Source organism: Panthera onca, chromosome B4 (genome assembly GCF_046562875.1).
Source record: "Panthera onca isolate mPanOnc1 chromosome B4, mPanOnc1 haplotype 2, whole genome shotgun sequence".
In the NCBI taxonomy this organism is placed as follows: Eukaryota; Metazoa; Chordata; class Mammalia; order Carnivora; family Felidae; genus Panthera; species Panthera onca.
This window is the reverse complement of record NC_138345.1, coordinates 43,631,277-43,645,775: the sequence shown is the minus strand read 5'-3', so window position 1 is coordinate 43,645,775 and position 14,499 is coordinate 43,631,277. Positions and strand designations below refer to the sequence as shown.

General features: G+C 34.2%; 1 protein-coding gene across 1 annotated transcript; it reads right to left on the bottom strand.

Annotated features, from left to right (window-relative positions):
• Positions 1-401: 401 nt before the first annotated feature.
• Positions 402-12,376, bottom strand: KLRF1 (killer cell lectin like receptor F1). The gene is made up of 6 exons (XM_060658421.2): positions 12,062-12,376; positions 5,663-5,761; positions 4,597-4,752; positions 2,203-2,342; positions 1,474-1,586; positions 402-964 (listed from the first exon to the last, which is right to left on the bottom strand). The coding sequence occupies exons 1-6, from the start codon at positions 12,144-12,146 to the stop codon at positions 856-858; spliced, it is 702 nt and encodes a 233-aa protein (XP_060514404.1). The 5' UTR covers positions 12,147-12,376; the 3' UTR covers positions 402-855.
• Positions 12,377-14,499: the final 2,123 nt, after the last annotated feature.

Sequence of the window (14,499 nt, the reverse complement as noted above, 5' to 3'; positions counted from 1 at the left end):
TGCTAATCCTCTGGCGGTTTTCTGGGTTCTTTAGGCAGGTGTAGGTGGAATCTAAGTGATCGGCAGGACGCGCTGTGAGCCCCGCGTCCTCCTACGCCGCCATCTTCCGGCACTCTCCCAGAATTTCCACTTTTAAGGTTTATATCAAAGAAAAAGAAATGAAAGGGCTACCATTTAAAAAAAATATTCACAGGCATCTGAGTGGCTCAGTCATTTAAGCCTCTGACTCTTGATTTCTGTTCAGGTCATGATCTCAGGGTTTTGAGTTCAAGCCCTGCATTGGGCTCTGCGCTGACAGTGTGGAGCCTGCTTGGAATTCTCTTTCCCCTCTCTCTCTCTGCCCCCCGCCCTCTCAAAATAAATAAATAAACTTTATAATAAAATAAAAAGATATTCAGAATGTTTATTGCAACATAGCTTACAGTAGCAAAAACCTGAGAATGAAGTTAATGCCCAACAAAGCAGTAAAACATATATAAATCCATACTACAATGCAACTCAGAATGATATGAAATTAACACAGAATATTGTTACACATAAACAAGCAAAATACAGAAAAGCAGATAAATTTGGTCACATTTGTTATAACATGAAAAATGAATAAAAGTCCTGAGTATAAATCCATGGACTCACATTGGATTATATTATCACATAAAAAATAGGAAGGGCATATTTTGGATTATGTACATGGGTTACTCTGAGATTAGGACCAATGTAGATGATAGAGAGAAAATGGAGAAGACCTTTTGTTGTCTTCAGTTTTAAATTCTCACTCCTTAAGGTTAATATTAGAACCTAATAGGCAAAAGCTTTCATCATTGATTAGTTCACTACTAATTTTTTTTTTTTTTAATTCTAATATTGGCAAATCCATTTGAAAACACTGCTGCAAGTTTCAGAGTAAATTTTGTTTTCTTTGGTAGCAGCACAGCTATTTTCTTTAGCTGGTCCTTTTATGACAAATCTGTAGAAGAAATGATAAATACATTGTTAATCATCGCTGCTAACGACATCCATTTACGTTTTCGGCTAATTCCCTCCCTTAATCAAAACGTAACTCAGATTTCAGGGCATTTTCAAATCCTTTGATTCAGTAAAAGTTACAGTATGTCTGTTACTTAATATTGCTGTCTGTGATTTTGCAGAAAGTTCCCAGAGAGTCTGTTTAGAAGTGACTGAACTGAGAGTACATTTGTGCCCACATCCTTGGTCTAGTCTTCTTTCCATTGTTGCATATGGTGTAGTTTTTAAACAATAAATGCGCAACCATTATTCTTTTCTAGTCTTTTTGCTTTGAAAACAAAACCAAAGTATCCATCATTACTCCAGGGAACATTAACCTGATTTTCATCCTTTCAAATGTTTTAGTACCGAGAACTATTTCAGAGTTGATTTTGGTGGACCGAGAGGTGCTTTATGAAGATAAGTTCTACGATAGACAGTAAATCAGATAGTCTTTTTGAAAAGACTCACGTCTTTGAATCTAACGGAGAACCATCCACCCAGGTCCATGCCCTTTCCAGGGATGTAAAGTTGAGCCCAATCCACACGTAGTTTGATTGTTTTAGGTTTTTCTGTATAAAAGCCTAAAAAGTGAGGAATGAGTGAGTGAACAGAATATTTTAGTAGTTTTCAGACATATTAAAACAATTTAGGATTTTATTGGACAATTAGTATCCTGCATGAGCATTCTGATAGTAATCAATTCATAACTTATTTACACACATTGCATGTTTATTGTAAACATACATATACGTATACGCTACCTGTACATCGAATACAAGTATTCAGTCCAGGGCTAGCATGAGTCAAGTAAGGCACTGGCCTTGAGCACAAAATCTAAGAAGGTGCCAAGAACTCAGTAATCAAGGTACATGATAACTGACTGGAAGGGTGGGAAGAAATAGGACGTAAGTCATTTTTTTAAGTTATTTATTTACTTTTTTATTTATTTAGAGAGGAACAGATACAGCATGAGTGGGGTAGAGGCAGAGAGAGAGGGAGACAGAGAATCCCACGCAGGCTCCGCACTAACAGTGCAGAGCTGGGCGTGGGCCTCGAGCCCACAAAACCGTGAAGTTATGACCTAAGCTAAAACCAAGAGTCCGATGTTTAAAAGACTGAGTCACCCCGGCGCCCTGAGGTAGGCTATTTTTAACTCCACAGAAACTAACGCCATAACCCTGGCCCTAAACCACTAACCATTTCGATTTGGTCCTGAATGATTGGCAGATGAGATTTTCTTCCCAAACAATACCTATAACTGTCACTCCAACTTTTCATCTCATTAGAGAACCAATAACACTTTTTATGATATTTGAGCCATTCTGATGGGCACAATCCTGTGGTGATACAAAGGAAACAAAGAAAATTAAATTACATATGTATCTCTGGACACCGAATACTTACGTGTTGTATGAGTAAGAGTGGAGCTGTATGATAAAATCACTCACAACAAGGGGTTCAGATTTACAAGGTTTTCAAAACACAAATGATAATTCTTGGGAATTAAGAAATCAATTTAGTAAGATGAAGCAAAACTTAGACAAAGGGGAATGTTTTTCATGCCCAGATCTAATGTAATTGCTAAAATAACATGAACCATTTAAGCTGTATATTGTGTTAATGCTACTTGAGAGATTAAATATTATTTATACCATTTTCTTATAATTTAACCAAATAAAGCTTGAAGACTTCTCTGCTTCCTTTATGTGCATAAATCCTTAATGATTCCCTTTTGATATTAACTAATATTGAGAATTTAGTTTTTTCAACCTCTATATAATTACAAGTTTATATTCCTCGATTTTCTTAAATTAAAATTAAACTGAGGTCTTAAATTGTAAATACCTAAGACTTTGGCATAATAATGAACGAAAGTAAATTGTATGTGTAAATATGACGGCAGGTCAGCATATCTATTCAAACTTATGGCCATTAAAATCTCCTTTTCTTATTGAAGTAAAATTCATGTAACATAAAAGCCACCATTTTAACCACTTTAACGTGCATGAGTTTTTAGCATGTCCACAATGTGCAAATACAGCTACTATCTAATTCCAAAATATTTTCATCACCGTGAAAAGAAACCCCATAAATATTAAGCAGCTAGGATTCATTCTTTCCATCCCCATTAAGTTTTGACATTGGAAAATGTGAATCTGCCAAATGTATTCTTCTTTTTCAAGATTGTTTTTAGTATTCAGGATTTTTTGCAACTTTATATGAATTTCAGGATCACTTTGTCCATTTCCTCAAAAAAAAAAAGGGCATTGGAATTTTGATAGACCACTTTGATTGGTATTGCCATCTTAAACAAATTTTAGATATATACAAAGAGCAGAATATTAGTCATAAAAGGAAATAAAATGCTGATACATGATGTCACACGAATGAACCTTGAAAACATTATGCTAAGTGAAAGAAGCAAGACACAAAAAGTCAAATATTGTATGATTCCATATATGAAAATGCAGAATAGGTAAATCCACAGAGACAGAAGGCAGATTAGTGGTTGCTAAAGGCCTGGGTGAAGGAGTGGGGGATTTTTTTATTGGGAGTAGGAATTTCTCTTCTGGGTGATGAGAATGTTTGGGAACTAGATAGATTAGCCGTTGCACATTCAAATGTCCTCATGCCATTGAATTGCATTATTTTAAATGGTTAACTTCATGTTTGTATTTCTTCAATTAAAAAAAAAAGTAATAGGAAATTAATATCTCAGAATTGGATATACAGCATTTAGACTGACTTTAATAAAAGTTTAAAGGTGTCTATATGATTCCATGTTTACCTATCAAAGCTTTCTTAACATCTAATCAGAGTGTAAAATATGTGTTAAAATTACAGTATCTTAATTACTTTGAGACTTATACATATAAAACAGATACATAATCCAAAAGCAAAGAGTACCAATAAGTAAACCATAATATATATGACATTTTCATATGTGATCAAGAGAATAACACAAACTAATGGAGTAGAGAAAACCCTTTGGCAAGTAATTATAAAATAAATTAATCAACACATTTTTCACATAAACCATAAAGTAAATGTTGAAGGCTCAAAAAGGTAAGTGTTCTAAAGTTAAACTGAAAACAATTGGAAGCAGAAGGGACAGTTTTCCAAAATTTTGCATGATTGCAAGTTCTAAGCATAAAATCGTAATGGATAATTTGTTATGTATAATAACTTTTATTCATTTTGTATTTCAAAACAGAATAAATAAGAGACAAAAATAGTTATTTGCAGCTTATTTATACACTGCCTTATAATCGCAGTTAACTTTCCATATTTATACACTGCCTTATAATCGCAGTTAACTTTCCATATTTATACACTGCCTTATAATCACAGTTAACTTTCCATATTTCAATTTGATTTTAAGTTCCTGAAGGGAACAGACTATTTGTTTTGTTCTTTTTTTACAGCTTTCCTCCCACTGGAAAAAGAATAATCAATATATATATGTACATATACATATATACATATATATGTATGTATATGCATATGTATGCATACCTGTTAAATAGGATTTTTCAAATTTTGAAAGCCAAAACAATTAAACTCAATATAAGCCAAAGCCTTGAGAGATACCTGTATGGTCCGTAGCTTTTGAGCCACAGTGGCTTGTATCCTTATTACTTAAATTTCCTCTTGTGCCATTATTCATTTTTGGGTTTCCAATGTCATCGTGTTGGGTGAGATTTGAATTATTTCCTTTTTGGCATTTTTGCAATACTCCCTGAGAAACTTAAAAACAGGATTATTTTAACATAGGGGAAATATCTTTTCTGCGCAATGTTTGAGAGACAAATTCTTTGGAAAGATTCTGATGATTGGAACAAGAAACATCTGAAGGGGTAACTGGGAAGTTTCTTATTTTCATGTTCATTTAATGAAAAATAACTTCAAGGATGACACGATTGAATCGTTTTTAGAATACATATTTGCTGCGGATCTATTCTGTGCCAGGCATTGTCCTAAGAACTGGTGATACAGTAGGAAATAAAGCAAAATTCCTCCTCTAGAGAGCCTACATCCTCTTTCCATGCTTTCTTAATGCCTTACTGAAACCTATGATACTGTGTTTAGCCTATTCTACCATAATTATTTATTTAAAATCTATTTCTTTCATTAGAGATTCTTGACCCTGATTATTCCTTTTTTTGGGGGGGGTGAAAATTTGTGGTAATGTTTGGGGTATAGTAGCTGTTCAGTAAATATTTGTTGGACAAAAAAATAAACTAAATGTAATCTTAGATAAAACATATAAATATTTTTAAGAAAAATAATGGAATTCTCTTTATTCACAGTTTTCTAAGAAATCCAAAACACGGTTTCCAAATACATCCCTCTCTCTCTCTCTCTCTCTCTCCCTCTCTCTCTCTCTCTCTCACACACACACACACACACACACACACACACACACACGTTTTCTTCCTATTAGAATGTATGCCACTTGAGAACAAGATACTCACCTGATTTGACTACAGATTAAATACATTACGCTGGAGAATGCTATATGGCTTTATACACAGTAGCTTCTAATTAAGCCTTTGTTAACATGACAGAAAATGAATAAGTGAATGAATGAATATGAAAAGAGTAGTAAGAAGAACGTAAACATTTCCATACTTGTATTTAAAATCTTTCAACTTACCCAGTAAACACAGGGAAATCAAAGTCAAAACCAGAATACCATTTATGGTTCCAGATATTCCCAGTAAGATTTTAGACCAAGGCAACATCACAGAAGAATCTGAGGGATTAATCAAATGAATTAGCTTAGAAAAGTAATTTCTAAGAAGTGAAAGCAACTATAAGACGAGGATTGCAAATAATATTGGTTTTGAATTTCAAATGATATCAGGCAATCAAAAGTTTAAAACCTAAATAAACAGAAAAATAAATATGTATTTTATTCGGTAATAGTAACACTACATGGTTAGAGCTATGATGCATGTTATATCAGATCTTAAGAAATTGCTAATATTTGACATAACTGACCAGAGGGATAAAGAATTTTATGTATACACCTAATAATTCCCCAAGCACGCATGCATACACACGCTCATTTGTGCACTTACAAATACACACATCTATATTCACACAAATAGATGCTTTGAATTAATAAATTTGCTTTAAGGTAATAATATTCACAAGTCATTCAGCCCATCTCATTTACTAAGAAAGCAATATAAATCAAAGCTAAATACGACTCCTGGTACCAGCTATTTTAATCTAAAAAAAAAAAAAATCCTAAAATCTTCTCTAACTCATGTAATAATGATGCTTCAGCTTCTCTTTAGACGGTAAATTCTTTAAGAGTGACGACTATTTTCTTTTTCATATGTATGAAAATACTCATTTTATTTTCCATATACTGCTAGGTTCAAGATAAGATGTGCATTCAGTGATGGCTGTTATCAACAAACTGGTGTCATAATATAGAAAGTAAATAGTCTCATCCAGCGCCTCAATTATATACGTTGTTATTTTTCTCAACCTCATTAAAAAGGACTTAGGTTGGTGAACATTAGCTTGTGGAATTATATGAGCAATTATTTTATGTTGAATAAATGAACATCTATATTTGCACAACATTTTATGTCATCAAAGATAATTTTTGCAAATGTATCACAACAATTGATAAGAAGCCACTCCCTATAACTATGATCATCCTTATTGTTCAGTCAATAAATTGAATTATAAATGCTGAAATTCATATTCCAAATACCCTTTAAATCTGTGGGAGTAAAAAACCACATTTGAAGATGCTGAACCTGGTCGAGAAAGAGCATCATAAACCATATAAAACAGTATGTCAGAAAAATAGTACATAGCTTTTATCTTATCATAGTATTCACAAGACAGTAAAATAAGATATGTTATATTCATTCAATTAATGGATTCCCTGTATTTCCCAGATTATTTTTTAATATTTTGATATGTTAAAAGTTATCATCAAAAAATTCAAAGTATTCAACACATGTAATAAAATGTCATTTATTCATTTAAAAAAAATCAAACACATGATTATCAGAAAACATTAGGAGAAAGGGTGCAGAAGCCTTTTCAAACTGAGGCTCAATTATTTCTCTTAAGCATCATGAAAAGAGTTCCACGGTATGAATTTGAGCCCTATTAAGGTTCACGATTTTGGAGGAAATAACATTTTCACTATCTTGTGTTTTCTCCTGTAGAGAAATTGTAGAGAATTCTCCTGCACAGAATTTAACATACAAGACTTTAACATCAGAAAATAAAAATAAAAATAAAAATAACTTTAAAAATCCACAATCACTCCTAAGTGTCCATACAAAAATCTTAAATATATTATTGTAGCCCAAACATAAAATGACCATGGCAGATTTATACTAGGAAATTTTTAAAAATCTTTAAAAAACAATCCAATGCTATTCAATAGTAAGATTTTCATTTTGTCTTATTAATAGAGCTAGAAAGAAATGTATGATCATCTCAATAGTTGTAAAAAAATGCAACTGATAAAACCCAACAACTTTATGCTAGAAAATAAAGCAGGAATTGATGGATACTTGTTCAATATGCACACCAGTAACAGGTGTTTTTTGTTTGTTTGTTTGTTTTCTAATGAAGTTAATTGAGAAACACTGGAAGTTTCCCACAGAAGTTTGGAAAAAATTAACTCTCATATAAAAGTTAAAGGAGAAAAAAGTCTTTAAAGTAACTATAGATAACAATAATTTGTTATTGAATACACACTACAAAAGGCAAATTCTGACATCGAAAACGTAAAAAGCAAGCATTAAAAAGGAAGAGTTTTTGTATGCGATTGAAGTTGTTATCAGTGTAAAATAGACTGTTATATCTATAAGATGTTTTACAGAAGTGGATGGTAACCACAAAGCAAAGCCTACACATTATTAAATACATGCACTAAAAACAGAGGGAATCAAAGCATACCTCTATGAAAAACCAACTCACAGAGGAAGGCAGCAAGAAAAAGAGAAAAGAATAAAGGAATTACAAAACAGCTAAATAGCAGGTAATAAGATGACATTAGTAAGTCTTATCATATCAAGAATTATTCTTAGCATAACAGTCTCCAGTTCCATCCACGTTGCTACAAAAGGCCATATTTCATTCTTTCTCATGTGGCGTGGAAACCAATTTGACAATAAATTTCATATTAAAAAAATAATAAAAATAAAATAAATAGCGTCTCAAAAATAAAAAAAAAAAATTAAAAAAGAATTATTCTAATTATAAATGGATTAACTCCTCCAATCAAAAGACATGGAGTGGCTGCATAGATTCAAAAAAAACAAAACAGGATACAACTGCATGCTATGTACAAAAGACTCACTTCTTCCTTAAGGATGCACATAGGCTCAAAAAGAACGGATAGAAAAAGATATTCTATGCAAATGGAGACTAAAAGAAAGCAGAGGTAGCTACAAGATAGACATTAAGTCAAAAACTACCAAGAGACAAAGAAGGTCATCATCATATAATGATAAAGGAGTTAATTTATCAAGAGGATATAATAATCAGAAATATATATGTACCCAACAACAAAGTGGATAAATACATTAAGCAAGTATTAACAGATGTGAAAGGGAGAAATAGACAACAATGCAATAATAATAGAGGGCTTCAATACCTCATAGTCAACAATGGATAGAACATCCAAACAAAAAATCACTATAAGAACGTGGAACTTGAATTATTACTTTAGACCAAATGCACTTAACAGACATACCCAGAACATTCCATCCAATAACAGAAGAATACACATTCTTCTCAAATGCACACAGAACGTTCTCCAGGATAGATCCTATGATAGTTTATGAAACAAGTCATGGCAAATTTAAGAAGATTGAAATCATATGAAGGATTTTTTTTTCCAGTGACAATGGTATGAAGCTAGAAATCAAGACAGCAGGATAACTGGAAAATTTACAAATATGTCAAATTAAGTAACACGCTCTTGAACAAATAATGAGTCAAAGAAGAAATCAAAAGGGAAATTTTTAAAAATCTTTAAAAAACAAACATGAAAATACAGCACAACAAAACTTATGACAAATAAACATGAAAATACAGCACAACAAAACTTACGGGACACAGCAAAAGCTCTTCTAAGAGAGATGTTTATAACCATAAATACCTACATTGAGTTAAAAAGAAAGATCTGGGGTGGCTGGTTGGCTCAGTAGGTTGAGCATCTGACTTCGGCCTGACTTTGGCTCAGGTCATAATCTCGCAGCTCATGGGTTCGAGCCCCACATCAGGCTCTGTGCTGACAGCTCAGAGCCTGGAACCTGCTTCGGATTCTGTCTCTCCCTCTTTCTCTGACCCTACCCTGCTTACACTCTGTCTCTCTCTCTCTCTTTCAAAAATAAACAGTAAAAAAAAATTTTTTTAAAGGAAGATCTCAAACCACCTAAATTGAAGACACAAGGAACGAGAGAAAAAAAAAAATTAGAGGGAGAAAACATTTGCAAATCTATATCTTATCTGATAAAGGGCCAACATTTAAAATATATAAGGAACTCATACAACTTATGCAAATCAATTGCAAAAAAAAAAAAATCTTATTTTTAAAGAGGCAGAGGATCTGAATAGACTGTTTTCCAAAGAAGGCATACAAATGGCCGAGTACCTGAAAAGTCTTTCAACATCACTAATCATTGGGTAAATGCAAACAATTCCATAATGAGATACCACTTCATGTCTGTTAGAATGGCTATCAAAAAGAGATAACAGGTGTTGGTGAGGGTGTGGAGAACTTTGAACCCTTGCACACTGTTGGTGAGAATATAAAATGATGCAGTCACTATTGGAAACAGGATGACAGTCCTTCAAAACAAGAAAAATAGAGCTACCATACCTTTCAGCGATCCCACTTCTGGGTATACCAAAAGAATTGAAATTAGTATTTTATTTTATTTTATTTGTTTATTTGTATATTTTTGAGAGAGAGAGAGAGAGAGAGAGAGAGCAAGGAAGGGGCAGAGAGAGAGGGAGAGAGAATCCCAAGCAAGCTTTGCACTGTCAGCACAGAATCCAATGTGGGGCCCGAAACTCACAAACCATGAGATCATGACCTGAGCCGAAATCAAGAGTCAGACGCTTAACCGACTGAGCCACCCAGGTGCCCCATTGAAGTCAGTATTTTAAAAAGATATTTGCCACTATTAGATTCATCATGGCATAAAATGGTACCATCATGTGGAGCAATATTTGGGGGAAAACGAGCAAAATTACATGAGCATTTGCATTGGTATCCAGCAATCTCTCTTCTAGGAATACATCCCTGTGACATGTTGGCAAAACATCAAAAGACATATGTGCAAGGCATTGCAGTGCTATTTATAATAGGAATACAATAGAAAAGCAATGCAAACATCTTACATGGCCAATAATGGAACTAGTGGAACAAACTATGGCACATCCACTTAATAGAGAAATGTTAGGCTGTATGTAGGATTGAAATGTGTGGGAGGAGAGAGCAGGGTGAAAGCAAAAGATGGAATCTGGATTTTGGGGAGTTGGAGATCTCTGGAAGTACCTTGTTATCTAGGTTTGACTTTGAAAATATATAAATGTTTTAAATAATTATAAAATAATTATAATTATATTGTATAACAGGCATTATATATATTATTACAATTGCACAGTGTGTATACTTATACATAATCATAAAATGAACTAAGTCAAGGTGAAAAAAAGGTGATCCCTAAAAATAAAATGGAAGATGAAGTAAAGGGCCCTAACTGGATATTAAGTTAGTGGCTTAACCATGAAGAGGAATTATTTCAAGAATTTTTTTTTAACATGTATTCATTTTTGAGAGGCAGAGACAGAGTGCAAGCAGAGGGTGGGGCAGAGAGAGAGGGAGACACAGGATCTGAAGCAGGCTCCAGGCTCTGAGCTATCCGCACAGAGCCCGGCGCGGGGCTCAAACTCAGGGGCCGAGCAGTGAGATCATGACCTGAGCCGAAGTCGGAAGCTTAACTGAGTGAGCCACCCAGGCGCCCCCAAGCAATTTTAAAACATAATGGGACTGTGCATGGAATATACACTAAGGGCAAGAAAAGAAAAACCTGCAAAAACATCTCAATCTATATTAAGTAACTATATTATTAGTAACTCTATTTCTACACTGATTCTGAAACTTTAGATAGTGGCAAAAATGTAATGTCTTATTTTCATTACCACCAAGATACGAGGAAAAAAATACACAAATATATAATCACAAAGTTAAGTAAAAGCCCTGTGTATCATGACAGGACTTAAACTGTCAATTAGACTCAAATGTATGTCACACCCCAAGCTTTACTAAATGTTAGAAAACTTTACTATTAGCGAACGATGCATTTATTGGTAAAGGATGAATATTAGCAGATGCCACTTAAATAGCTAGGAGTTGCACATTCATTATTTGCAACCACCTGAGCTCCTTTTCTGCACCAAAACCCATTTTGGTTTCAGAGTGATATCTACAAACTGTGAAAAAAAAATTTGCACAGAAGAGCCATTACATTTTGTGGTCTTTCAAGTCAGTATCTCTATTTTCCAAACTGAAATTTTTCCACCTGGTGAAAAATACACTCTAAAGTTTTTGACAAGCTGAATTAAAAACTAGTACTAATGATGCCATTTTTATGAGTGAGAAGGAGGTGGATGATTGGAGCTAAACATCCATCTCAATTTTACTAATTTTGTGTATTTTTTTTCCTGAGAATGTCCTTAGGAAATTATATGACACAAAATTTTTCTTAATAACAAGTAAGGGTGTATTTTGTCCTGAGAATGTCCTTAGGAAACTATATGACACAAAATTTTACTTTAAAAACAATTGTTGCCCTCACCTTGATAAATGATAGCGAGAGACAGAAAGACAAGATGGGGACAGACAGAGAGAGGAAAGCACCAAAAAATAAAATAGTCCAAGAACAGTAAAGACTGGAATGTTGGAAATTACCGTCCGTATTCATATTCAGATTAACCCACATTGAATTCTTATTCATATTAACCCATACCAATTGGGGGAAAAAAAGGAATACCATACCTTTAAATTTAAGTTGGGATGTTTCGATAGAACTCCTTTTTTTCCATTGTAAATTCAAGGTCATGTATCTTTCTTCATCTTGCATCTTCAATGTGGGTGAATATATGTGTGTATATGTGTACGTTTTGTTTTCCTAAGTATGATATATAATAAGAAAATAATAAATCTGCTGCTATTCAGAGCTAGTCCTCAAATTGTTCACTCAGGGTACAGACAAGGGTACACAGTTTCATCTATCGGTGAAAACCTCAAAGGAAATGTTTTCTTTTTTTTTTTTTAAGTTTATTTCTCATGACCTACATAACACATAATTTCTAAACTGTCCACCACATATTGAATTTAATATCATTTATGGTTCTTTGAAAAATGTTTCCTGATAATCCCATAAAGTCAGGGAAATGGAAATTGTACCCCTTTCAGAGTCGAGTTAAATGATACATAGGTGCCTTTCGGTTTAGTTACAATACATCAATTTTCAATTACACTTCCTGATATAGTGATATTTGATTTAACATAATAGTTTGCAATTACCTAACAGTTAAATTTCCTGACCCTAAAACAAGATTGATTATAAATCATGCTAATAATTTAATAATATAATTTGAAGAAAAAAATACTGGCAACTTTTGACATTCTAAAGACATCTTAAATACCAAAAAAAAAAAAATGTGGGGAGAATTTAGGAAAGAAACCATATTTTTCAATGGCCTTTTCTGGTATTTGAACAGAATATACAATATTCATGAGGCAGGACAGAGATTTCAGATTTTTTTTTTCTCTTAGCTTCATTGAGGTCTAATTTACATACCATAACATGGTATGTAATTACATGATTGTATGACTTTTAGAAAATAAATAGATGTGTGCAACCATCACCCAAATGCACTTTTGGAACTTTCTTATCCCTCTAAAAAGTCCCCTCAAGCCCAATCTAAAAAGAGTAATACAGTTGTGGAAACATTCATTTTGTAAGTTGAGATGAAGTTTAAAATTTTGGTGCATAACTCCTAAATCTTTGGCAATTGTAGCAAGTTGAGAACAGAAACCTAGAACTTTCCACAGGAAGGCTTCACTGGTGAGGCAGAAGATAGAGGAAGGTGAGTTGGGTAGAGCAGGCACCCCTGGCTGGAGTACAGTCAGTCCTAGTCTCCGAGAGGAGGCCCAGGGCCATGAACCCTGACTCCTATCTCATTCCTCTGCCTTCCTGCCCCCAAATCAATTGGCTAAAGGCAAGTGGAAGCCACGGGGCAAAGTTGTCTGCACAGGTCACTCTCCCGGGGCAAAGAAGGAGATGCAGAAGGTGGGTGGTGGAGAGGGGTGAGCTAATGCTACCTGTACAATTGTCCTTTTGAATTTACTAGTGACTCAATGATAATTTTACTTGATATTTTCACAGTTACCGTAGGACTATTTTGTCTAAAAATTCATGTTATAGTCCTGCTATACGTATTCTACCTAGAGGCTTCAACTTTTGGCTTATTTATCAATAATTGGGTGGAAAAAGTGCATGTCCATCAGCGTCTTTCCTCAGACATGCTGGAACTTACTAAAGGGACACCTGTAACATTGGCTGGACAGCAGGGATGGAAGCTATAGATGCTCAGATAATAACCTCTTCCCTTCTCATGGCCAATTTTTTTTAATGCCTCTGCTGAATGCCCAGCCTATCAAGGGCAAATTCCAAAGAGCACAAAGTTCAAAGGAAACCAGCTAATGACCTGATGGCAGATCTTCTACTTAAGCGTCTTCCATCATGGACTGGATAGTGCTTTGTGTTTGTAGGAATGATTACGGATTTTAGGAGCAGATTTGACCTCTGCACCTGTAATGTCCGCAAGGATCACCATTCACAAAGTTACAGAATGTCTGATTTGTTGTTATGATTTTCCACACAATTTTGCATTTGGCATTTTGCAGAAAAGAACATCTGCTAATCCATTCATGCCTGAAGAAGTTACTTATCTATAAGTGACTTGCTGGGCAGGATGCTGACATGACTTCCTGAATGCACACTAGTGACACCAGCTGGTGCCCTAGACAGAATAGACAGGTCTGTGAATCAAAACATGCAGTTAGGGTTCACAAAGTGCCCCCCCTCCCATTATTACACCTTATTTCTCCCATATGAAGAAAATTCCTTCCTTTCCCCCAGATCTTGGGGGTGTGTTTTTACATTTTTAAAAGTTTTTACTTAAATTCCACTTAGTTAACATATAGCGTAATATTAGTTTCACATGTACAATATCGTGATCGAACACTTTCATACCCGGTGCTCATCTCAAGTGCGCTCCTTAATCCTTATCTCCTGTTTAACCCAAGACCTTGTTTTTGTTGGGTGTAGAGCTCCTAATGCCCACAGGAAGACTGTTCTAATAAGGAACATGATCAAGGCCCTGATGAATTAGAAGCTAAGACTTCCTTTTTTGCATTTGTGCCTT